Here is a 27,067-nt window from a genome sequence, read left to right as displayed (position 1 = left end):
GTAGCAACCCAGGACTTCTTTGGTGGTCTCCCATACCAGGGCTGACCCTGCTTAGCTTCTGAGATCTGATGAGATCAGGCTAGCCTGGGCCATCCAGGACAAGATAAAAGACATACAGAGGTGGTTTGCCATTGCCTGTTTCCACGTAGTGGCCTTGGGCCCAACAAATTCAATGCAAAAAATACAATCAAAACAAACACACAAAGGAGAAAGATGATCCAGAAAAAGCAAAGCAGGTCTCCCTCTCCGGCAGGTCTTCCCCCCTGCTTTAGGCTACAACCCTCAGGCCAAGGCCAGCCCGATCTCATAAGATCTAGGAAGCTAAGCAGGACGGACCCCAGTTAGCACTTGGATGGGAGACCACCAAGGAAATCCGGGGTATGCTCCGTAGAGGCAGGCAATGGCAAACCACCTCTGTTCCTCTCTTGCTTTGAAAAGCCTACGGGGTCGCCGTTAAGTCGGCTGCGACTTGACAGCACTTTCCATGCACGCATTCAGAGTAATGTTCTGGCACGTGTGAAAACAAGTCAGTGCAGATCAGACACCACAAGCAAATGTTGTGTGTCGCCTAAAGTCAACCTCCAACGTGCTGAAGCTGGAGGGTGAGAGATTCAAAACAGATACAAGGAAGTATTTCTTCACACAACACCTAGTTAAATTGTGGAACTCCCTGCCCCAGGATGTGGTGACGGCTTCCAACTTGGAAGGCTTGAAGAGGGGAGTGGACATGTTCATGGAGGAAAGGGCTATACAGGGCTACTAGTTAAAATGGAGACTAGTCATGATGCACACCTGTTCTCTCCAGGATCAGAGGAGCATGCTTGTTATATTAGGTGCTGTGGAACACAGGCAGGACAAGGCTGCTGCAGTAGTCTTTGTTTGTGGGCTTCCTAGAGGCACCTGGTTGGCCACTGTGTGAACAGACTGCTGGACTTGATGGGCCTGGGTCTGATCCAGCATGGGGCCTTTCTGATGATCTTATGTGATACATGACAAGGGGGTGGCCGTGCATGTTGAAACCATCCCTGGGCATCACAGCCCCCACAGAGAAGAATTGCGACAGAGGTCCACTTAGGGAAAGCTCTTTTATTTTATGAGAACTCCTCCTCCTAAAGATGACTCATTATGCTGGTGCTTGAAGAGGACAGCTGAAGAGGAAAACACCAGGGCTCACGATGGGGGGGGGGGGTGTCAGTCAATTCAGCCGTCTAGCTTGGTTCCAAAAGGTCAAGTAAGTCGCTACTTGCATTTTGCCAACGCCAGCCCCTTACTTGGGGAGGGGCTGTGGCTCAGTGGCAGAGCCTCTGCTTGGCATGCAGAAGGTCCCAGGTTCAATCCCCGGCATCTCCAGTTAAAGGGACCAGGCAAGTAGGTGATGTGAAAGACCTCTGCCTGAGACCCTGGAGAGCTGCTGCCAGTCTGAACAGACAATACTGACTTTGATGGACGAAGGGTCTGGTTCAGTATAAGGCACCTTCATGTGTTCATGTGTACCAACCGACTCACTTACCTACTGGATCGACAACGTCTATGTGGTCCACAAAGTCCCTCTTGCCCAGATAGACTGTGAGCTGAAAGGAGAAACAAAACTTAGGGTAAAGATACTGCAAGCAATACCGCCCAGCTACGAATTTAACAAAGAACCTAAATCCTCAAACGGCATCAAGTCCATTTGTTACATTTCCAGCAGCCAGTGTGCACTAAAACAAAATACTCTCAGTCCTGGAGCACATCTTCCAAGTGCCCCCATTTTATAGAATAATCACATCACAGAGTTGGAAATACTTAAATGCAACCAGGCAAAATATCTGCCCCAAATTTACAAGGCATTTATTAGCAAATTCAACCCAGTGAAAGCAGGAAAAGCAGAAGTGAGCTAACTTTGGCTTACTCTTCTACAGACCACCTCCAAAGTAAACCACTAAGCCCGCAGCAGATAGTCAAAGCCCAGCCTAAGCTCGGCGCTTCTTTGGACAAACTTGCAGCCGACAGATGGCTCTGAGCCGCTTACAGGAGAAGCGAGATGATCCTCCAAGCCGCTCCGCGGTACGGTCCCCGGTTTCCAGAGGCTCATCCATCTCACACGGCGTTTATAAAAAGATTTACAAGATTTATAGTGCGGCTTGTTCTCTTCCTGTTTTACAATATCCTGGCCCCGATCGGCCAGTGGCCACCAGCCAGAGGGGCTCTTGTGGGAAGGAAGGAGAGAGCAATGGAACAAAAGCCAGGCCTCAGGCAGAGGGAAGTGGTGCATACGAACACGGGAAGCTGCCTTTTACAGGTCAGATCAATCGTCCAGGGCTGCCTCCTCTCTGGCCACAACAACTGCCTGCTAACTGAACTCCTTTAACTGGAGATGCTGGGGGTACATAAGAAAGGCCCTGCTGGATCAGACCCAGGCCCATCAAGTCCAGCAGTCTGTTCACACAGTGGACAACCAGGTGCCTCTAGGAAGCCACAAACAAGACGACTGCAGCAGCACCATCCTGCCTGTGTCCCACAGCACCTGATATAACAGGCATGCTCCTCTGATCCTGGAGAGAATAGGTGTGCATCATGACTAGTCTCCATTTTAACTAGTAGCCATGAATACCCCTCTCCTCCATGAACATGTCCACTCCCCTCTTAAAGCCTTCCAAGTTGGCAGCCATCACCACACCCTGGGGCAGGGAGTTCCACAATTTAACTATGCGTTGTGTGAAGAGATACTTCCTTTTATCAGTTTTGAATCTCTCACCCTCCAGCTTCAGCAGATGACCCCGGGTTCTAGTCTTATGAGAGAGGGAGAAAAGCTTCTTTCTGTCCACACCATGCATAGTTTTATAGACCTCTATCATGTCTCCCCTTAACCGCCTTCCTTCTAAGCTAAACAGGCCTAAGCATTTTAACCTTGGACCAGCAAGCAAAAACAGACCCTCTTTCTCTGAGCTGCAGCTACTCCCTCCTATGATCCAAACATCTTACTTACATGCAGGAGATCAGGAGCATGCTAAGGTCCTGGACACACATGAACACATGAAGCTGCCTTATACTGAATCAGTCCCTCAGTCCATCAAAGTCAGCATTGTCTACTCAGACCAGCAGTGGCTCACCAGGGTCTCAGGCGGAGGCCTTACCCATCATCTACCACCTGGTCCTTTTGTCTGGATATGCTGGGGATTGAACCTGGGACCTTCTGCATGTCAAGCAGAGGATCTTCCACTGAACCATAGCCCCTCTCCATGGCTCTCCATGGAGAGCCACAGCCTTCAATTTGCAAGATCTGAGCATGGCTGTCAAAGATAGGACATTTTGGAGGACTTTCATTCATGGGGTCGCCATGAGTCGGAAGCGACTTGACAGCACTTAACACACACACATGGCTCTCCAGGGTCTCAGGTAGAGGTCTTTCACATCACCTTCTGCTTAGTCCTTGTTTTTAACTGGAGATGCCAGGAACTGAACCTGGGACCTTCTGTATTCAACGTAGTGGCTCTTCCACTGAGTCGCAGCCCCTTTCCCTGGCTCTACAGGGTCTCAGGCAGAGGTCCTTCACATCACCTACTGCATGGTCCTTTCAACTGGGGATGCCGGGGATTGAACCTGGGACCTTCTGCATGCCAAGCAGAGGCTCTTTCGCTGAGCCGCAGTACAACCCTTCTCCTCCCAAACAATCCCCGTCCCTTCCATGGTTTGCTTTTAACCTCGTTTTGGGGTTCTGTTTGAACTAACCCAGGTTAACGGTGACCAGAATTCCCCTTTTAACTACTGGCCGCAGCCAGCAACCTCGGCGATGCAGGGACCTGGCTTTTGTCAAGCGCTGACCGTGCTTTGTGCGGAGGGAGCTGGAGGGGAGGGAGCTGTGTGGGCGAAGGCAGACCTGGAGATGGGTGACTCATCCGCTGCACTGAAATTCAGATTCAGATCCTTCCTTCTATTCAGCGGTCCAGGAAGGCAGGTTCATAAACAGTTTATCGGCATCAAGAGAGAGCTTCTCTGAATTCTCTACAATGTCTGAACGGAATTGTACAAACACTGGAAAACCGAAATATTGTCGAAGGCTTTCACGGTCAGTTTTCCAGTGGTTCTTGTAGGTTATCCGGGCTGTGTGACGGTGGTCTTGGTATTTTCTTTCCTGATGTTTCGGCAGCAGTTGTGGCCGGCATCTTCAGAGGAGTAACACTGAAGGACAGTGTCTCTCAGTGTCAAGTGTGTAGGAAGAGTAATATATAGTCAGAATGGGGTTGGGTTTGAGCTATATATATATTTGGGTCTGACTATATATTACTCTTCCTACACACTTGACACTGAGAGACACTGTCCTTCAGTGTTACTCCTCTGAAGATGCCTGCCACAGCTGCTGGCGAAACGTCAGGAAAGAAAATATCAAGACCACGGTCACACAGCCCGGATAACCTACGAGAACCACTGGAAAACCGCTTCGTATTACTGTTTCAGAGGGCAGCCGTGTTGGCCTGCAGTAGAAGAGCTGGATTCGAGTCCAGCAGCACCTTAGAGACCGACATGGTTTTTGGAGTGGGAGCTTTCGAGAGTCAAATCTGACCAACAGAACTATGACTCTTGAAGGCTCACCCCCCCCCCCAAATTGTGGTATTTATGGTGCTGCTGGACTCACATGAACACACACGAAGCTGCCTTCTACTGAATCAGACCCTTGGTCCATCAAAGTTTGTATTGTCTACTCAGACCGGCAGCAGCTCTCCAATGTCTCAGGCAAGGGTCTTTAACATCACCTACTTGCTCGGTCCCTTTAACTGGAGATGCCGGAGATTGAACCTGGGACCTTCTGCACACCAAGCAGATGCTCTGCCACTGTGCTATGGCCCTTCCCCAGAACACATGAATACATGCAGCTGCCTCATACTGAATCAGCCCCTCGGTCCATCAGAGTCAGTAGTGTCTACTCTGACCAGCAGCAGCCCTCCAGGGTCTCATGCAGGGGTCTTTCATATCACCTCCTGCCTGGTCCCTTTAACAGGAGATGCCAGGGATTGAACCTGGGACCTTCTGCAAGCCAAGCAGATGCTCTGCCACTGAGCCATCAGCCCCTCACCTTCTTTGCAAAAAGAATAAAAAAACCCTGGCAATTTCCAAAGCACTTTCCTGGCAGAGTTTGCAATGCCACTCGGGGCTTCTGCCGTCTCTCCCAGCCAATCATGTTTGGCGGCCTCCTTTTGTGGGAGCCCGATTTGATGCGCAGAGGAGGGGCGGGGCCTCTGCCAGGCATTGCTTAGCAACAACAACGCCTCGATGGTCTTCTCGGACAGCGCCAGTGCGGCTGCTTAAGGTTGGAAGGGAGAGGGCTAAGATATGGGGCCACCTAGTGAGGTGGCAGAGCGAGCAAGCAGGACTCAAACTCAGCACTTGTGGGGAGGGGGAAGGAGCAGAAAGACCAGCTCTCAGCAAAGAAAGAGACTTGGGCGGAGATGCCAGGGATTGAACCTGGGACCTTCTGCATGCCAAGCAGAGGCTCTCCCACTGAGCCACAGCCCCTCCCTTACTGAATTAGACCCTTGGTCCATCATGGTCAGTATTGTCTACTCAGACTGGCAGTGGCTCTCCAGGGTCTCAGGCAGGGGTCTTTCACATCACCTACTTGCCTGGGCCCTTTAACTGGAGATGCCGGGGATTGAACCTGGGACCTTCTGCATGCCAAGAAGTGGCTTTACCACTGAGCCACGGGTTGGATCCTGCAGATCCATTCTACTAGGAAGTTTCAGGTGTTGGTCTGCAGTAAAAGAGCAAGATTCGAGTCCAGTGGCATCTTAGAGACCAACAGGGTACAAGATATTTAGGGTATGAGCTTTCGAGACTCAAAGCTCCCTTTGTCAGATACAAGTTGGACTGGAGATCCCTGAGCCCTTGCATCCCAGTTAGAAGGTGAGCGTTGCAAAGAAGGGAGTCAGGATGTCAAGGTACAGTGCAAAACGCATCCTTTGCATCCTGACTCTTTTCTTTGGAACACCTCTCCCACCTTCTGTATGGGATATAACAGCTCAGGGATCTCCAGTCCGACTTGTATCTGATGAAGGAAGCTTTGACTGTCTAAAATCTCATCCCCCCCCCAAAAAAAAAACTTGTTGGTCTTTAAGATGCTGTTGGACTTGAATCTAGCTCTTCTACTAGGGAGTCCCTTTCCTCCCACGGAAGGCACTTACCCCGACTTAAGTTCTTCTTGTATTAGGGAAAAGGTTCCTCCGAACTGAGGAAAGAGCTTCCCCTTGTGGAACAAATTCACAGGATCCAACCACTGGGTTCCACAACCTCCTTCTCAGCCCTGCCACCTATGAGCCTTGCAGCCAGAGGTGTCGAAGGCCGAGCCGGGGACCTCCTGCACGCAAAGTCCTCCTGTGAGCTGTGGCCCTTCCAAGCAGGCCGAGCCAGCCCAAGAGAGGATGGGGACATCTCCGTGCACTTAAAACACTGAGCCGCATCTGGCCCCGACAGCCACATCGATGCTGCAAATCAGCCGATTTCCCCGCTCCGTTTTCTCCCCTCTGACTCCTGCTCCAAAGAATCCATGGAGAAATTCGACTCACCTTTCCGTTGGGACTGGCCTTCTTAAAAACTCTGCAAAACAAGAGAGGGAGGGGAAAAGAGAATTTAGCAGGCGGGGAAATCCCAATACATGCACAAATATCCTCTGGCCATTTCAAGGAAGAAAACCAAGGTGACTTCTTAGAGAAGGGGTGTCAAACGTAAGGCCTGCGGGCCGGATCCGGCCCCTTGAGACCTCTTATCCGGCCCGTGAGCCAGTCGAGGCAGCCACCACCACCACCACCCGCTCTCGATCTGGGCTGGGGAGGCCTGGCCTGGCCTGACCAGGTGACATTTATCAAAAATAACAACGCTAGGCTACAATATTATATGCTATATCAACAAAAATTTCTTTCAAACATGGCGACACATCATGTAATATAAAGTATACATTCCATATAACATACACAAGTGCACAAAACCCAACCCCCCCAATGGAGGTAACAGCGAACCCGAGAGTTCAACAGGTAAATCAATAAGTGAGTCTGTAACTTTAAATGACCATGTAACATTTCTTCCTTCTCTGGAACAGAAGTGCCAAGAAGGTCAGGTAGATATAGTAATCCAACAATCTTCAAAGACCCACAGCAAGAGGCAGATCAAGAAGACGGGCCTTCCGGAGAGCCATGCAGTAGGAATACACTCTTGAGGAGCTACTAAGAGATTATGCACTGGATTTTTTGTACCTTGCGGGTCAAGTAACCGAAGAAGCTGATAGCGTAAATGGAGTTTAATTTATATCTCGGGTTCGCTGTTACCTCCGTTGGGGGGGTGGGTTGGTTTTTGTGCAATTGTGTATGTTATACGGAACGTATGTTTTATATTATAAGATGTGTCGTCATGTTTGAAAGAAATTTTTGTTGATATAGCATAAAATATTATAGCCTAGTGTTGTTATTTTTTTATTACTTCTAGCGTTTGCACAACACTGATTCTGCTTCTTTTTGGTTTACAAGTGACATTTATGTCATATCCAGACCTCATGACAATTGAGTTTCACATCCCTGCCTTAGAGTCTCTGGATTGACTCTCTTCCTTGATGTGGGGAGCTATGAACAGAAAGGAGCATTCTTTGTGCCCCCATAGTGCCTAGAGCCAGAGCACATGAAGCATATATGGTCCTGAGTTTCTTGTTGCAAATTGCTAGCTGTCATCTCTCCTAGGGTGAAGCAAAAATGTCCCCAGGCGAGCAGCCCGGAGGGAGACTGAGCTAACCTGTGTTCCCACTGCTGCAACAGCTCTCTGCCCATGTTCTCTTTCTAGCCCTGCAACATGGGAAGTCACAAAGCAGAGCTGCATGCACAGCCATCTTGGCGCTGAGCTGGTCCCCTCCCCACCTTGATACATTTTGCCTTTTCCCCATTGTTGATGGAAAGGGGTGGGGGACAAGAAGAGACTACCCCTTGTCTCTTCATGTTGCTCTCTAGTCAGGGCAGGGGGGATGTTGTGTTCCTGCACACATTCTTCCACTCGTTCGGCCGCTTTTGCAACTACAAACCCAGGCAGCTCTCAAGCTTTAGAATCATAGAATCATAGAAGGGACCACCAGGGTCATTTAGTCCAACCCCCTGCACAATGCAGGGATTTTACAACTACCTCCCCCCCACACCCCCAGTGGCCCCTACTCCATGCCCAGAAGATGGCCAAGATGCCCTCCCTCTCATGATCTGCCTAAGGTGATAGAATCAACATTGCTGACAGGTGGTCATCTAGCCTTTGCTGAAAAACCTCCAGGGAAAGGAGAGCTCACCTCCTCCTGAGGAAGCCTGTTCCACTGAGGAACCGCTATAAGTGTTAGAAATTTTTTTCCTAATGTCTAGACGGAAACTCTTTTGATTTAATTTCAACCCGTTGGTTCTGGTCTGACCTTTTGGGGCAACAGAAAACAACTCCGCTCCATCCTCTCTATGAGTCAGCCCTTCAAGTACTTGAAGATGGTTCTCATATCCCCTCTCAGTCTTCTGCTCTCCTTGCTAAACATCCCCAGCTCCTTCAACCTTTCCTCATAGGACTTGGTCTCCAGACCCCTCCCCATCTTTGTTGCCCTCCTCTGGACACGTCCCAGCTTGTCTACATCCTTCTTAAATTGCGGTGCCCCAAACTGAACACAGTACTCTAGGTGAGGTCTAACCAGAGCAGAGCAAAGCGATACCATCACTTTGCATGATCTGGACACTATACTTCTGTTCATACAGCCCAAGATCGCATTTGCCTTTTTAGCTATCGCATCACACTGCCTGCTTGGTCAGAATCCGCACACGCTCCGTTCAACACACAGAAGCCAAAACACCAGAAGTAAATAGTCCTGCTGGGCAACATGTGTGACCTTTTGCAGACCACAAGAGAGAGATTTGCTCCGATACTTATTTTTGCCCACGTCCCCCCAAGTATGAGTTCCGTGTCAGCCACAAGCCAAGCGTGTGCATGTGTCTTCGCATCATGTCCATGCGCACAAGCGGGGAAAAGTTGCTACCAATTTGCCACATCAAGCGCTTCTGCCGGTCTGGAGAACACAGATGCCCCCGCTGAGAAAACCGTGGACAAAGAGAACCGGATTCCTGCAATGCTCACATCAGCGTAGGAATGGGCAATTCAACGCTGGTTTCCATTGCCTACCACCCCTTTCCGCAAACACAGCGAAGTGTTCGCATCAAGCAGGAACAGATGAACATCCTTCGTCAGAGGCAATTCAATTAGTTCTCATTACTGCCGCACAAACCGACATCTGGGAACGCAAATCTCTGTGGATGAACTTCCGACAGGGTGTGTTTGTGTGTTAAGTCTGCTGCGGGCCAAGCAACCAAGCGCCTTGGGACACCGCGGAGGCAACCTTCTGCCGCAACGGACGCGCGAGTCTTGAAGATGTCACAAGGCCGTTGGACATATCACCTCTATTCTTCATCAACCACCATAAAGTCCACAAATCTCTTGCATAAGTACATACTATGGGAAGACCAAAACTTGCAGTGAGATAGAGAGTGAGGAAGGAACAGAACCCAGAGACCCCAACCCCCAGTTGGAGCAGTGGAGTCTGATCTGGAGAACCGGGTTTGATCCCCCACTCCTACACATGAGTAGTGGAGGCTACTCACGGAAGCAGCACTACATGACTGCTGCTTTGTTTTCCCAGGGGCTCTGCTTAGGGTTGCCAACCTCCAGGTAACTACTATGAACTGGAGGTGTACTGATATATGGCTAGTAAATCCCTAAGGAGATAATCTCAGTACACAGCCACTAATCGTTTCAACATATGCAACTTTTACTTCTATACTGTTACAATATGCACGTTATATATATGTTACGCATATATAACGTGCATATTGTAACAGTATACTGTTATATTGTAACAGTATAGAAGTAAAAGTTGCATATGTTGAAACGATTAGTGGCTGTGTACTGAGATTATCTCCTTAGGGATTTACTAACCTCCAGGTAACAGCTGGAGATCTCCCGCTATTTCAACTGACCCCCAGCTGATAGAGATCAGTTCACCTGGAGAAAATGCCCGCTTTGGCCATTGGACTCTATGGAATTGAAGTCCCTCCCCTCCCCCCAAACCCCACCCTCCTCAGGCTCCACCCCAAAAACCTCCTGCCGGTGGCGAAGAAGGACCTGGAAACCCTATCTACAGTAGGCAATTCTTGGACATACTGTAGATATACACAACACATTTTCAAAGATATGTTCATTGTTTCAATGTGACGGATTTTTATCCACAATCAATACACTATCAGGGATATGATGACAGTACGCTGTTGACTAGTTTTAACGTTTTCAGTGTTATAAACTCTATATCCAAACAGGCTTCTAGCCCTATTATCACCACAAGAGACTGCTTATTTCCGAATAGCACACTTTCATATCTTCACTACAAAAATCTGTATTTTCGATTTTGAACTTTTATTTCCCCTGAACTCTCAGATGGCAAAACCGAAGGTAAACGTGATAAGGTCCGTGCACTAAAACCTAAGGTACGTACATATGCTAAGCAGAAAGTGCAAAAGTTTGCAGTTCACTCATGTATTAAAATCCGTCACCTGCAGATTTCCAAAAGTCTTACATCTCTCTCTCCGCGAGTCTTTTCCAACCCAGATTTATTCTTTTCAGAGTCAGGAAAAGGGGAGCCAGTTCTCTGCGACTTGGCAAAAAATATCCCTTCCCACCATTACGGATAAAGGCAGGTGACATTTGAAAACCATGAATAATAAAAGGCTTCAGTTTGAGCGGCTGCCGGGATAACTTTTGACGCAACTCTGCTTAATCCGATTTGCAGAGTTTACGAGTTTTTATGTCGCTGCTGGTTTCTCGATGAACTTTCACACCTGTGGGGGCTGAAAGGGGAGAGCAGAACTGTCCCTTGAACTACCAAGGCCAGATTGCCTAAGCGTGATCACTCATGAGAAGCCAGCATGGTGTCGTGGTAAAGAGCAGAGAGCAGAGAACTGTGACTACTAGCCCAAGGTCACCCAGCAGGCTTCATGTGGAGGAGTGGGGGAAACCAACCCGGTTCTCCAGATTAGAGTCTGCTGCTCATGTGGAGGAGTGGGGAATCGAACTTGATTCACCAGATTAGAGCCCGCCACTTGTGTGGAAGAGTGGGGAATCAAACCTGGTTCTCCAGATTAGAGTCCGCCGCTCCTAACCACTACACCACTACACCCCCCGATGGCATTACACCCTGCCGAGCTCCCTCCCCTTCCCCAATTCCACTCTTCTTGGGCACCGCCCTGGATTCTCCAGGTATTTCCAAAGCCGGACTTAGCAACCCTATTCCAATCAGCAGAACCATTGGCAAACATTCAGTAAACATTATGCTCAAATTGCAGTTTGCACATTTTCACATGTCCTTGTTGTTCGGGGTGGGGGGGAGAGGGAGAGAGAGCATGAGAGAGCGCATGCATGAGAGACAGCTAAGGGCCAGGCAATATTGCAATGGCCAACACTGCCCCCAACGTAGTGGTCAGCGCCCGACCCGTGTGCCCTCCCTGTGTCTCTGACTTGCCCGCATGAAGCTATCCGCAGCAGTGCCATCAATTTCCACTGACCTTACCCTGTCCTGCCACCCTCTTGCCAAGGCTCAAGAGACATGTTTAGATAATCACAGACACCCATCGCCAGCACCCCCCGGGCGGGGGGAGATCCAGAAACAGCTGGACAAATTGCAGCCCGTTAGAAACAGCTACCCTGACTGCACACCTTGCAGAACGTGGGAAGGAAAGCAAAGTAGGCAGGAGGCAAGCGATGGAGCTCGCACCTCCCAAGAGGCCGAGGACTCTCCCGGGACCTGCAATGCTTCCGCCACGTGACTGCGGCAAATTAAGAGATCCCCACGGCACAGAATACCACGCCGGCAGGGGCCCTCGAGTGAAGGCAGAGAAAGCGTTTGCATCGACAGCGCAGGCAGGGCCAGAGGGGGACATTAAAATGGCCCAGGTGCCAGCTGAGTGGAGCGGAACCGGCAGCAGATGAATCCCCGCCGGGTCTCAGCTTGGTCCTGGCTGCCAACGGCTCTCCAGGCCCACCAGGACACAGAAACACATGAAGCGGCCTTATACTGAATCAGGCCCTCGGTCCATCCAAGTCAGTATTGTCTACTCTGACTGGCAGAGGGTCTCAGGCAGAGGTCTTTCACCTCACCTACTGCCTGGTCCTTTTAACTGGAGATGCCACTGGGGATTGAACCTGGGACCTCCTGCATGCCAAGCAGATGCTCTGCCACTGAGCCACAGCCCCTCCCTGACTTCTCCCCATAAGTGAAAGTCCACCCCTTTGCGCAGCAAAAACACTAATGTACACAAATCCAGAGCAAAACTAAAGCATCTGCTTGTGGACCCAGTGTGGTGCGCTGGTTAAAGGTCTGGACTAGGATATGGGAGACCCATGTTCGAATTCCCACTTCAGCCAGGGAAGCTCACTGCGCAACCTTGGGCAAGCCACGGACTCTCAGCCTGACTTGCCTCGCCAAGTTGTCGTGAGGATAAAATGGAGGAGAATGTTGTAAGCCACATTTGGGTCCCCATAGGAAGAAAGGTGGGATATAAATGAAATAAATAAATAAACCAGATTCATGTTGCTGAAACCAGACAGCATCCAGAGTCCTCCTGATCAAATGCGTTTCCCTGAGTTCCTTGGTAGAAACTTACTTGTACCCCACTTTTCTCCCTGGCGGAGACTCAAAGCAGCTTACAATACCATTCTGTCCACAATTTTACTTTATCAACAACAACCCTGTGAGGCAGGCCAGGCTGAGAAAGACAGAGAGAGAGGCCCAAGGCAACCCCACAAGTTTCATGGCTGGAAGGAGGGGTTGAGACCCAGCTCTCCTGCGTCTGTGTTCTCACATAAGAACATAAGAAAGGCCCTGTTGGATCAGACCAAGAAGGCCCATCAAGTCCAGCAGTCTGTTCACACAATGGCCAACCAGGGGCCTTTAGGAAGCCACTAACAAGACGAGTGCAGCTGTGTGTTTGCCTGTATGTAAAAGCATGTTTCTCTTCAGTGCCATCACACCAAAGTATAAAATACAGCCTCTGATGTAACCAGTGCCTTGGGGAACCCTGGTAAGGCTACCTCTGAGCATGTACAAAGGGCAGAGCTTCCAATTACTTTAACTCCCTTCCGTGCATGCATGTCCTTAGTGTATAAGGGCAGCCTTCAGCGTGTGAATAGGATTTGAGCCACAGTCTGCTTTGTTAAAACAGGGAAGAAGCTTTCACACTAAAGATTAAACGGGATCTCATGCAAGGAAAACAGCTGCAGATCTAAGGAAAGAAAAAGGAACACAAGTCTAGCGAAGACACAATACAAGACGGTTACCTGAGATGGAGACTACAGCCAAGAAATCAGAAGGAGATGGAGACTGGGAAGGGCAGCCATGAAGGAGCTAGAAAAGATTCTGAAGTGTAAGGATGTGTCACTGGCCACCAAGACTAGATTAATTCATGCCATCGTATTCCCTATTACTGTGTATGGGTGTGAAAGCTGGACAATGAAGAAAGCTGATAGGAAGAAAGTAGATTTCTTTGAAATGTGGCGTTGGAGGAGTGTTACGGATACCCTGGACCACCCAAAAAAACAAATCAGTGGGTTCTAGATCAAATCAAGCCTGAACTGACCCTAGAAGCTAAAATGACTAAACTGAGGCTGTTGTACCTCGGTCACATTATGAGAAGACAAAAGTCACTGGAAAAGACAGTCATGCTGGGAAAAGTTGAAGGCAGCAGGAAAAGAGGAAGACCCAACAAAAGATGGATGGACTCAAACAAGGAAGCCAATTTGCAAGACCTGAGCAAGGCTGTTAAGCATAGGATGTTTTGGAGGACATTGATTCATAGGGTAGCCATGAGTAGGAAGCAACTTGACGGCACTTAACACACACACCTTAGCTGGAGCAAACACATCTCCGAACTCCCTACTGCCCCTTTGCAGAGGGGTCCACGCTAATCGAGTAGACCCACCCTGGCAAACAGAGTGCTGCAGCTTTTTATCCAACTCTTTGCAATTCCACTTTTAATAGTTGTTCCCACTGATTTTTATGTTGGTTTTTTTTGCCGTTCTTATTTTTTAAAATCATTTTAATGCATCTTGAGAGCCAGCATGTAGTGGTTAAGAGCGGTGGTTTGGATTGGTGGACTCTTAATCTGGAGAACCGGGTTTGATTCCCCACTCCTCCACATGAACGACAGAGGCTAATCTGGTGAACTGGGTTGGTTTCCCCTCTCCTCCACACTTAGCCAGCTGGTGACCTTGGGCTAGTCACAGCTCTCTCAGCCCCACTTACCGCACAGGGTATCTGTTGTGGGGAGGGGAAGGGAAGGAGACTGTAAGCCGGTTTGATTCTTCCTTAAGTGGTAGAGAAAGTCGGCATATAAAAACCAACTCTTCTTCTTTTAAGTCAACTTGGAAATACAGGTTAAGTATCTCTTATTCGGCCATCCGATATCTGGACAGAACCAAAAACTGGACTTTTGGCAGGCCCTCAGCAGCATGCCAATTTGCTTTCTGATGGTTCAGAGTACACAAAATTATTGAAAATATTGTTTAAAATTACATTCAGGCTATGCGTACAAAGTGTATATAAAACATAAATGAATTATGCGTTTAGACTTGGGTCCCATCCCCAAGTTATCTCATTGTGCATATGCAAATGTTCCAAAATACGGAAAGATCCGAAATACGGACCATTTCTGGTCCCAAGCAATCCGGATAAGGGATACTCAACCTGTATCTTATTAAGAGAGCACCGTGAAAAAAATGATCACATGAAAAACAACAACATGGCTAATCCAAAAAGGAGTCATCTTTTATCTCCATATAATATATAATACGGCGTTATTCCTCCCCACCCACCAGCCCCACACACGACCAGAGTCTTTTCATTCTCCATATAACTACAGATTTCACCCATGAGATGCTCATGTTTTAATGATGCTGCCATGAATTTTTCATCGCCGTCCTCCATCTTCCCCTGCCCCCCTTCCCAAATTGGGCTGGCTTTGGCGAATCATTAGCAGGGCCTCCTTTGACGATCAAAGGCACAAATGAGGTTTAATGCCCATCAAAGCCAATAACCGTCAACTGACACCAGCCCAGACAGACAGTCTCTCCCCGTACCTGGTCAAAGAAGAAACAGGAGACACGGAGAGACAGGAGGGAGAGAAAAAGGCAAATGCTTAAAAAGGGGACCCGCTGGGCCCGCCTCCCAAGGGGAGCGTCAGAACCCCACCGTTGCCATGACGACGGCAGCTGTGCCCCTACCGAGGAACTAATTAAGGGCAGCTTTTCAAATGCACTCATCACCAGGAAGACAAAGGAATCCCCTGGCACCCGTGTGGGATTTGGGCGACGGGGCCACTCCCTGCCTGGCATGCAAGAGGGGAGCTGCATTGCAAGAAAGGACCCGATTCCCTCCTGCCCCCACAGACATGCTGGGCGCTCGTGCCCAAGGAAAGGGCAAATGCCTTGGCGAGCCAGGCCAGCAGACGGAGGAGGGATGGTGGGGCAAGCAGCTGGCACAAAAGGAAATCCTGGGGGCCACCCTGGGTAAGAAGCTGCCCAGACGGTGGAAACTGCCCAGAAACTGCCCAGAAGGTGGAAGATCCACGTTCAGTGACGGCAAACCTCTGGATGCCAGAGCCCAGAGGCAATATCAGGGGAAGGTCTTGGTCTCTATGATAATACCTCGCCCCTATGTGCCTAAAATGGACATGGGGGGGCTATTTACCCTGAGAGCCAATGTGGCGTCGTGGTTGAGAGTGGCAGACTCTAATCTGGAGAACCGGGTTCGATTCCCCACTCCTCCACATGAAGCCTGCTGGGTGACCTTGGGCCAACCGCGGTTCTCTCCGAACTCTCTCAGCCCCACCTGCCTCACAAGTTGTCTATTGTGTGTGGGGGGTGGATGGGGGAGGTGACTGTAAGCTAGTTTGATTCTCCTTAAAAGGTAGAAAAAGTCGGCATATAAAAACCAACTCTTCTTCTTCTTTTAGGAAAACCTACACGTACTCCATCATCCCCAATGGGGCAAACAGTAAGGGGCCATTTCAAGTCAGGAAAATGGCACTGGGGGAGGCATATCCCACCCCTGATGGTCAAAGCAGACAATACTCAGCCATAAGGAGGTTCACAAATTTGAAGGCGCAGAGGGAGAGCACCTGCTTAGCACACAGAAGGTCCTGGGTTCAACCTCCAGTTAAAAAGATTTCAGGTGTGAGGAAAGACTGTTCTCTGCCTGAGACCCTGATGAGCAGCTGCCAGTCAAAGCAGTCAATGCTGATCCAGTGTCCTGAGTCAACAAAGGAAGCTCCTTTTCCATTTTTTGCTATGGTTGCATCCTTCTGCAACCATGAGGGCTAGAAACTTGGTGGGTTTAATTTATTCTTTTTAATCAAAGCTGAGATTCCACCAAGAAGCCGGATTCTGCGCTCAGTGCCGTAACCTATGGCTTTTCTGCCCTCTTGCAGAACCACCCTATCCGCCCTATCGTGCTACGTAAACATGACAAAGTCAATAACATTTACAAATGGAGCCATTCCCGGGAGGGAAGTCGATGAGTCACAGCAGGATCTGACTCCCCCTCAGCAGGATCTAGAAGGCTGTTACAGGCTGAAGCCAAGTCTGGACGCAGAAGGAGCACCGAATCAGACTCCTGAGCGGGAGGGAACCCCATGGCCGAGACAGGGCAGAGAGAAGCCGCACGGCATGGAGAGACATCATGGCGTAGTGGTTAAGAGCGGCGGACTCTGATCTGGAGAACCGGGTTAGATTCCCCCAGGATGTGTGGTGATGGCTGCCAGCTTGGAAGACTTGAAGAGGGGAGTGGACATGTTCATGGAGGAGAGGGCTATCCATGGCTACTAGTCAAAAGGGATACTAGTCATGATGCATCCCTATTCTCTCCAGGCTCACAGGAGCATGCCTATTATTTAAGTTTCCGTGGAACCCAGGCAGGATGGTGCTGCTGCAGTCGCCTTGTTTGTGGGCTTCCTGGAGGCACCTGGTTGGCCCTGTGTGAACAGACTGCTGGACTTGATGGGTCTGGGTCTGATCCAGCAGGGCCTTTCTGATGTTCTTAGGACTTTGCAGGATTAAAAAAACAAAAACAAATGGCAAATAAATTGGCCTCTGGACTCATACTGGGGTTCATGGGAGGGGGGCAAAGGGTTTAACTCTGCACAGTTTTGCATCCCCCCCCATTACTAACCCTGGAAAAGGAAACAAAAACAAGCAGAGAGAGAAGTAAACAGCATAGGGCTGAGGTTGAAACTCTTCCTCTTTCCACGCTGCATCCCCAGTTTGAATGGGAGAGGGGCAGCTGCAATTTCCCTTTTGAAGCTGCTGGGACTTAAGCGAGCATCTTGTGAGGCCCTGGAGAGCTTCCTGTCAATCAAAGGGTGTCGAGACAGTCCAGTCAACGGCGGCCTTTTTTGACTTGGTAGGGAACCCGCCAGAAAGTCCCAAGAGCTCCCAGACATTGCTGGCAAGGGAGAAAAAGGGTGGCTCCTCCAGGCCCTGGTGCTGTCCTAAGTGCTTAATAACATTTCATTCCTCTGTGGTCTTCCAATGACATTTTCGTGCTCAACGACTCGAGGAACAGCAGGGATCGAAGGCCAGGCTGGAGGCTGCCGGCTCCGATCGCTCCGAAGCGACCAGCTGAGACTTCAAATAATGACAGGTGCCTTTTAGGCTGTGATTTCCCCCCAAAACCTGAGCATCCCAGGAGAATTTATGGGCCAAACCAGACATGGGCGAGGAGGTTCCACGCCTGGAGATCCCACACACGCCTGAGAAAAACAGCTGCAAACTCCACAGATGGACCTTCCAGCATGCAGTTCCAGAGGACCACAGTTCCAGAGGACCTAATGCATTATATTTTGAGAGCCACCGTGGAGTAGTAGTTAAGCGCGATGGTTTGTGGGGGGGTCTCTGATCTGGAGAACCGGGTTTGATTCTCCACTCCTCCACGTGAGCGGCGGAGGCTAATCTGGTGAACCGGGTTGGTTTCCCCACTCCTCCACATGAAGCCAGCTGGGTGACCTTGGGCTAGTCACAGCCCAGTCACAGCTCTCTCAGCCCCATCTACTTCACAAGGTGTCTGTTATGGGGAGGGGAAGGCGATTGTAGGCTGGTTTGATTCTTCCTTAAGTGGTAGAGAAAGTTGGCATATAAAAACCAACTCTTCTTCCTCTTCTTTATTTTATTCTGTTCTCTTTATTCAGAGCCTAGATCTAAATTTCTCACAGCGCTTCTAAAGGGCCTAAATTTCTTTTCAGAGAAGCCGTTCTTTCTCCTCTTAGCAGCCAAGAAAATTCGGGCTAAAGCTGTTTTTAATCAGGGTAGTTGATGTATTTAATGACTAGCATTTGGGGGGGTGGTCAGACTGTTTTAATGTTATTTTTTTATGACACAGTTTTTAATGACAGATGGCCTTCGGCCACAAACAATAAACGTTATCATATCATATAGTATGTGGTTGGTTTAACCTTCTGATAAGATGGTGGAAAAGGGTGCCTGGCCCTAATACTATTTCCCAGCTGCCATACAGGGCATGAGCAGCAGCCGCAAAGATCCATCGAAGGACCTGTAACCAGGACCTTTCCAACTTGGGAAGCATATTTACCATGTCAAATTAATGGCACTCAAGAGTCTGATGCTCAAAACAAACCTTGTGGGCACCATTCAGATCTTCGCTGTGGACACCCTCAGAGCAGTGCCACCTGTAATTCAGCAAGAGAGGCTTCACTTGCAGCCTGTACCGGAGTGCTAGTGAACCCCATTTCCAATCATTTGAGCAGGAAGCCGGGCAAACGTGCAACTTACTGGGGGGGCATTAGCACATGCAGACAAGAGGGGTTCCATTCCCTTTGCATGATGGAGCAAAAAATCACACCTTTGCAACATAGAAGACGAAGGAGGAGGAGGAGGGGTTGGACTAGATGACCCTGGTGGTCCCTTCCAACTCTATGATTCTATGATTCTAAGAAGAAGTAGAAGAAGAAGAGTTGGTTTTTATATGCTGACTTTCTCTACCACTTAAGGTAGAATCAAACTGGCTTACAATCACCTTCCCTTCCCCTCCCCACAACAGACACCCTGTGAGGTAGGTGAGGCTGAGAGAGTGTGACTAGCCTAAGGTCACCCAGCTGGCTTCATGTGTAGGAGTGGGGAAACAAATCCAGTTCACCAGATTAGCCTCAGCCGCTCATGTGGAGGAATGGGAAATCGAAGCCAGATCAGAGTCCACCTCTCCAAACCACCGCTCTTAACCACTACATCACGCTGGCTCTCGTCGGGCAAACGTTTGAACAAAGTGTGCGAGCGGTGGGGGATGCGAGGGAGGATTCTACTCACTCGTAGACTTCTCTTTCTCCTTCCTTTCCCCCAGGCTCTCCGTGCTATTTGCTAGTGCTTCCAGACTGACACATACAGACACGTGAAGCTGCCTTATACAGAGTCTACGCATTGATCCATGTCGCTGTCTGCTGAGTCATCTGACAGAAGACAGCGCCAGCTCACGAAAGCTTATGCTGGAATAAATGTTGGTATTCTCTCCATTGCTGCTGGACTCCTGTTTTGCTTTCCAGGGTTTTTCCCACACCTGCTACCAGAGATAATTTAACTGGAAGTGCTGGGGATCCAACCCGGGCCTTTCTATATAAGAGCAAGCCATGACAGGGGAGGGGCTGTGGCTCAGTGGTAGAGCTTGGCATGTAGGAGGTCCCAGGTTCAATCCCCGACATCTCCAGTTAAAGGGACTAGGCAAGTAGGTGATAGGAAAGACTTCCGCCTGAGACCCTGGAGAGCCTCTGCCGGTCTGAGTAGACAATACTGACTTTGATGAACCAAGGGTCTGATTCGATATAAGGCACCTCCATGTGTTCATGTCGACAACTGATTTCCAGACAACAGAGATCAGTTCCCCTGGAGAAAATGGCTGCTTTGGAGGGTGGACTCTATGGCAATAGGGCCTTCTGACACCCCTCTCCTTCCCAAACTCTTCATTCACCAGGCTCTGCCCCAAATCTCTAGGAATTTCCTTTGGGGAGAAAGGGGGGGTATAAATGAAATAAATAAAATAATAAACTTCAATATCCAGGATGTTCAGGGTGCTAGTGGGGAAGCGGGGGTCACACACATGAAGCTGCCTTATACTGAATCAGACCCTTGGTCCATCAAAGTCAGAATTGTCTACTCAGATCGGCAGCGGCTCTCCGGGGTCTCAGGTGGAGGTCTTTCACATCACCTACCTGCCTGGTCCCTTTAACTGGAGATGCTGTGGATTGAACCTGGGACCTTCCGCATGCCAAGCAGATGCTCTACCACTGAGCCACAGCCCCTCCCCAAAAACCCTTCTGGTGGTACTGCACGGGGGGGGGGGGAAAGGCAGGGGAAATGGAGGACAGGTCACAGAAGACTCCTGTGTGGATGCTCTAGGACTGACGCAAAAGCAAATGCAAAGGCAATCAATTCAAAACAGAGAATCCTTGCCATGCGGATGCAGTTGCGATGACTCATGCATCCGATCAACTTACGCCATGAACCGGGTTCGTCTTTTTAGCTCCACACGATTCCTCCCTGCTTCCAGCTCACACCCACACTGTCACTCTCTCCTCAAAACGCCTCCCCTCCTCCGCAAAGCAATAATCTGATTGTTGAGACCTCCTTATCAGATTTACCAGGCTTAAAGGAATTTCGGCTGCCAGATAATTCAGTTCTCCGTTTGATGTGCTGGAGTCGCAACGAGCTTGAGGAAACCGAGGCGGGGGGAAGAAGAGAGGGCGGGCGAGTCCATAAATCAAGGCTGCTGAGGGATTATTTCGCAGCCCCCAGCAAAGAAACTGGAAGGGGGACGGGAGGAAGATAAGAGAGGAGAGCAGACACCTCGGGAGAGATCTCGTGCTGAGAAGAAAGAGGCGTTGGAAGCAAAAAAGCAGCCTTGGAAGACCAGGGGAAGCCCTCGAGAGATGCTCCCCACAGCCCCGTTTTTGCCCAGGGCTGTGGAAAAACCAAATGTTCAGAGCTCACACCATGGCACAAGACATCTGCAAAACTGGGAAGAGGCGCCAGTCACCAGAAAAATTCAGCTGCCACAGTGAATCTGTCAGGAGACCTGGGTCTCTCTGCACCCGCTCAGGTGCTCTCAGATTCTATACCTGGAGCATCCTGTATTACCTCGCCAAGAGCAAAGATCCCCCCCCCCCATCAATGAAGTTTTTAATGAGCTTCTTTAAAAAAAAAATTATTTAGGAGAGCTTTATGCGGCCTTTTCAGAGTACGGCTAAGAAACAGGGAATATTGGTTCTTGTAGGTTATCCGGGCTGTGTGACCGTGGTCTTGGTATTTTCTTTCCTGACGTTTCGCCAGCAGCTGTGGCAGGCATCTTCAGAGGAGTCACACTGAAGCACAGTGTCTCTCAGTGTCAAGCGTGTAGGAAGAGTAATATATAGTCAGAAAGGGGTTGGGTTGAGCTGAATCATTGTCCTGCAAAAAGTATCAAAAGTAATGCGCTAATCATTGTCTGTAAGTATCAAGATAATGTGCTAATGTGCTAATCTTGATACTTACAGGACAATGATTAGCACATTACCTTTGATACTTTTTGCAGGACAATGATTCAGCTCAACCCAACTCCTTTCTGACTATATATTACTCTTCCTACACACTTGACACTGAGAAACACTGTCCTTCAGTGTTACTCCTCTGAAGATGCCTGCCACAGCTGCGGGCGAAGACCACAGTTACACAGCCCGGATAACCTACAAGAACCAATGAACTCTGACCGTGAAAGCCTTCGACAAAACAGGGAATACCTTATAATTAGCATAAACAGGATCAGAGGAGGGGCTGTGGTAGAGCATCTGCTTAGCATACAGAAGGTTCCAGGTTCAATCCCCGGCATCTCCAATTAACGGGGCCAGGCAAATAGGTGATGTGAAAGACCTCTGCCTGAGACCCTGGAGAGCCACTGCCGGTCTGAGTAGACAATACTGGCTTTGATGGACCAAGGGTCTGATTCAGTAGAAGGCAGCTTCATGTGTTCATGTGTTCACGAGCATGCCTATCGTATTAGGTGCTGTGGCACACAGGCAGGATAATGCTGCTGCAGTCGTCTTGCTTGTGGGCTTCCTAGAGGCACCTGGTTGGCCACTGTGTGAACAGACTAGCTGGACTTGATGGGCCTTGATCTGATCCAGCAGGGCCTTTCTTATGTTCTTATAATGAATGCAGCGTGGTGTAGTGGGTAAGAGCGGTGGTTTGGAGCGGTGGACTCTGATCTGGAGAACCGGGTTTGATTCTCCACTCCTCCACATGAGCGGCGGAGGCTAATCTGGTGAACCAGGTTGGTTTCCCCACTCCTACGCATGAAGCCAGCTGGGTGACCTTGGGCGAGTCACACTCTCTCAGCCCCACCTCCCTCACAGGGTGTCTGTTGTGGGGAGGGGATGGGAACTGATTGTAAGCCAGTTTGATTCTTCCTGAAGTGGTAGAGAAAGTCAGCATATAAAAACCAACTTCTTCTTCTCCTTCTCCTCTTCGCAGGAAGAGCATGTACAGGGAGGTTGCCGACCCCAGCTTTCCTCGAGGCAGATTTTTGGTTTAGTTGCGCTTTTGTGATCCCCCCCTCCCCAAAGTACCCAACCCGCCCAATCAGCCTGGAGAATTCCAGGGCAGTTTCCAAACAGCACGTCTGTGATCCCACGCCATCTGTTGTCACCCATCAATTCAGAGAAACACTCCATCAATTCCAATTCAGGGCGGTTGGGCTCGCAGGAGGAAGGAAACGGCACATTACGATCCATTATTGATGAGCCGTTCTTCCTCCCTGGCCTTTTTATTTTATGGGTTCAATAACCCGGGAAGGCTGGCACGGCAGCAGCCAGCTTCTATGTGTGGCCACAAATGTCACCACTGGAAGTTGGAGAGGGAAATAGGCCAAACCTCCTTCTTTTTTACATCTCGCCCCACCCTCACAGCATTAATTAGCCCAGCCAGCGGATCCCAGATGTGTGAACTTGCAGGAGTAATATCTCATTCCCCAGGCATGTAAGCCAAGTTAGAGGGGTTCCTCAGTGGAACAGGCGTCCTCTGGAGCCGGTAAGCTCTCCTTCCCTGGAGGTTTTTAAGCAGAGACTAGATGGCCATCTGTCAGCAATGCTGATTCTATGACCTTAAGCAGATGATGAGAGGGAGGGCATCTTGGGCCATCTTCTGGGCATGGAGTAGGGGTCACTGGGGGGCTGAGGGGGAAAGGAGGTAGTTGTAAATTTCCTGCATTGTGCAGGGGGTTGGACTAGATGACCCTAGTGGTCCCAACTTTATGATTTTATGATTCTATTATTCTACATCAGAAGTGCAGGGAGGACGCACTTTTCCAGGGATGCACAGCCCAGCACTCTACACATTGTAGAGAAAGCAAACTTTTCCTCTCTTGCCCATCCTACGGGAACTCACGGTCACCCTATGAAACATATCTGAAGAAATGAGCTGTGAAAGCTCATACCCTGCCAGAGATTTTGTTAGTCTTTAAGGTGCTACTGGACTCTGGTTCTTTTCTACCATGACTCATGAAAGCTCATACCCTGTAAGTATAAGATCATCAGAAAGGCCCTGCTGGATCAGACCCAGGCCCATCAAGTCCAGCAGTCTGTTCACACCATGGCCAACCAGGTGCCTCCAGGAAGCCCACAAGCAAGATGACTGCAGCAGCAGCACCATCCTGCCTGTGCTCCACCGCACCTCATAGAATACGCATGCTCCTCTGGTACTGGAGAGAACAAGTATGCATCGTGACTAGGATCCATTTTGACTAGTAGCCCTGGATAGCCCTCTCCTCCATGAACATGTCCACTCCCCTCTTAAAGCCTTCCAAGTTGGCAGCCGTCACCACCTCATAAGAACGTAAGAAAAGCCCTGCTGGATCAGGCCAAGGCCCATCAAGTCCAGGAGCCTGTCCACACAGTGGCCAACCATGCGCCTCTAGGAAACCCACAAGCAAGATGACTGCAGCAGCACCATCCTGCCTGTGTTCCTCAGCACCTAATCTAACAGGCCTGCTCCTCTGATCCTGGAGAGAATAGGTATGCATCATGACTAGCATTCATTTTGACTAGTAGCCACGGATAGCCCTCTCCTCCACGAACATGTCCACTCCCCTCTTAAAGCCTTCCAAGTTGGCAGCCATCACCACACCCTGGGGCAGGGAGTTCCACAATTGAACTATGCGTCAAACCAAGCATCATACCTCAAGACTGGCCAGGTGTCTGCACCAACCGGATGGGACATCTCTAGCCCCCGCTTTGCGCTCCTGTGCTTCCAAGCTCCAGAGCTTCCAGGCTTCCACCCCGGCGGCCGAGACCTCGTTTATCCGCTTGCTGCAGGCCCCCAAAGCCGGCCCGGGGAAGCGAGCTGCCTCTCCATCCCTGCGAGCTGCCTCTCCATCCCTGCCGCCACTCGTCTGTCACAGTTGCCTTGGCAACGCGCGGCATTAACAAGCAGCCTCGGCTGCCAGCTTCCTCTCCTGGGTAAGGAGCAGAACGTGGGCACCGGGCTTATTGGTTTACCGGCAGGCAGGGCCGTTTGTCATCGGGAGAGGCGATGGTGGCGTTAATGCGCAGCCGTCTGGACCGAGACGGTTCCGCTGCTGCCTCTCAGAGTCCTCCGGCGGCTCTCTATTAACCAATTATCGGCATCCGAGAAGCATCCCGCGCCTCTCGGATGAGATCCAACAGAAGCCTCGATGGGAGAGATCGCCTGCAGCTGCGTCCCCTCATTGTCTGCACGCTGCAAGGAAGTCTCACAGTAGCGAGAGGCAGCTGTGAAGTAGGCAAATTCCACGCTGGCCATAATTAGACGAGGAAGAGGGAATAAAACTGCTCCGAAAGCCCACCGAATTAGGAGAGCCTTCGCCCTGGCAAGATGTGAGGCTATGCCCTTGGCATTGTGTGTGTGTGTGTAAAGTGCCGTCAAGTCGCAGCCGACTTCTGGCGACCCCTTTTTGGGGTTTTCATGGCAAGAGACTATCAGAGGTGGTTTGCCAGTGCCTTCCTCTGCACAGCAACCCTGGGCTTCCTTGGTGGTCCCCCATCCAAATACTAACCAGGGCTGACCCTGCTTCGCTTCTGAGATCTGACGAGATCAGGCTAGCCTGGGCCATCCAGGTCAGGGCGCCCTTGGCATTACTGGATGGCAAATACAAAAAAACAACCACCCATATCTAGAGAGACTCTGACCCTGTTCCATGGGAGAGGTGGAGACAACGAAGCAAGTCTTTTTTCGATGCCCATATCATAGTGGCCTGAGGGTTACGTTTGTCCATCCTATAATAGTTAAATTGGCAGAAAGTCCAGAGGAGGTACGGTTGGATAAATTATTAACCGACGAAAACCCCATAATCTCAAAACAAGGGGCCAATTTTTGTGCTGGTGTGATAAAAGCCCGGAGCAAGAAAAGAGCTGATGAAAAGGATAAGGAAATTTAATTAGTAGCTCTGCTCCAAGTTTTATACTGCAGATAGTATTTTATCTGTATTTTATTTGTCCTGTTACTGTGTACAGTTCTGGTCACCACACCTAAAAAAGGATATTGCAGAGCTTGAGAAGGTGCAGAAAAGAGCAACCAAAATGATCAGGGGACTGGAGCAGCTGCCCTATGAGGAGCGGTTAAAACGGTTAGGGCTGTTTAGCTTGGAAAGAAGGCGGTTAAGGGGAGACATGATAGAGGTCTATCAAAATGAATGGCATGGAGAGAGTGGACAGGGAGAGGCTTTTTTCCCTCTCTCTTAATGCCAGAACGTGGGGTCATCTGCTGAAGCTGGAGGGTGAGAGATTCAAAAGTGATAAAAGGGAGTATTTCTTTACACAACACATAGTTAAATTGTGGAACTCCCTGCCCCAGGAGGTGGTGATGGCTGCCAACTTGGAAGGCTTTAAGAGGGGAGTGGACATGTTCATGGAGGAGAGGGCTACCCATGGCTACTAGTCAAAATGGATACTAGTCATGATGCATATCTATTCTCTCCATGATCAGGGGAGCATGCCTATTATATTAGGTGCTGAGGAAAGCAGGCAGGACGTTGCTGCTGCAGTCGTCTTGCTTGTGAGCTTCCTAGAGGCACCTGGTTGGCCGCTGTGTGAACAGACCGATGGACTTGATAGGCCTGAGTCTGATCCAGCAGGGCCTTTCTTATATTCTTTTTTTTAAATTGTTTTATTAGTTTCCAAAATATAAATTTAACATCCAATCAACAACATTTATAGTACCATTCACAAAAAAGTATCTCTATAATGTTGTTAAAAGTACATAATAATGAATTAAAAAGTGACTTCCCCACCACCTCCCTCTGCTTCAAAATAAATCCTTATATTTCTTACGTTTATAACGTTGACCCTGATGTTAAACAAAGATCTAAATCATGATCTTAAAGTAAGTACATAATAGGTCAGGTCAGTGTATAACCTTCTAATTTCCCTAGATGCAATTCTTGTTCGCAATATACCCTCCATACCTCCCATAAACTGGTCATTGTCTCTTTGGTTTATTAATTTCTTATATTTATAATTTCTTATGGATGTTTGGGAAGAAGTGGGGCTGAGAGACAGGGAACTTGCGACTGAACTGAGATTTGAACCGGGAACCTCCTTGTGCACTCTGATACAACAGCTCTCTGTTATACGGCCACAAGCGGAGGCGTAGGGACCAGTGCATGCACGCAGGGCCCCGGCATGCGCAGAACGATGCGCCTATGTAGGCAGGCCACTCTGTTTTCTGCCTGGCCCGGCGGAGGCATTGCGGCCCGCCCCGTCTGCCAACCTGGCACCTCTCGCTGGCACTCATCTTGCCAGGAATCGATCCTGTAAGTGCCCTGAACTCCTGTGAGACTCGGGAAGGAGTTAATGCAGGAGGAGGAGTGACTCAGGCCCAGCAAGGCCGTTCCTGAGGGAGCCACGCCTCAGCCGCCGTGTTCCTCGGATGAGTGACTTTGGGCACCATCCCACCGGATGCAAAGAAATGGAGCACCCTGTCTCTGCAGAAG

The 27,067-nt window shown here is 49.7% G+C and overlaps 1 protein-coding gene across 1 annotated transcript in view; it reads right to left on the bottom strand.

The window, feature by feature from the left end:
• The window catches only part of ARRB1 (arrestin beta 1), a 104,986-nt gene that overhangs the window by 27,354 nt on the left and 50,565 nt on the right, over positions 1-27,067 (bottom strand). Inside the window, exons 2-3 of the mRNA XM_056858100.1 lie at positions 6,540-6,570; positions 1,511-1,571 (exon numbers count right to left, since the gene is read on the bottom strand). Of these exons, the coding sequence (XP_056714078.1) occupies positions 1,511-1,571; positions 6,540-6,570 (92 nt within the window). The remainder of the gene's footprint in view (positions 1-1,510; positions 1,572-6,539; positions 6,571-27,067) is intronic.

The sequence above is a fragment of the Euleptes europaea genome, chromosome 12 (genome assembly GCF_029931775.1).
Source record: "Euleptes europaea isolate rEulEur1 chromosome 12, rEulEur1.hap1, whole genome shotgun sequence".
NCBI lineage: Eukaryota > Metazoa > Chordata > Lepidosauria > Squamata > Sphaerodactylidae > Euleptes > Euleptes europaea.
Note: the sequence above shows the minus strand (reverse complement) of the source record. Positions and strands in the feature narration are given on the sequence as shown.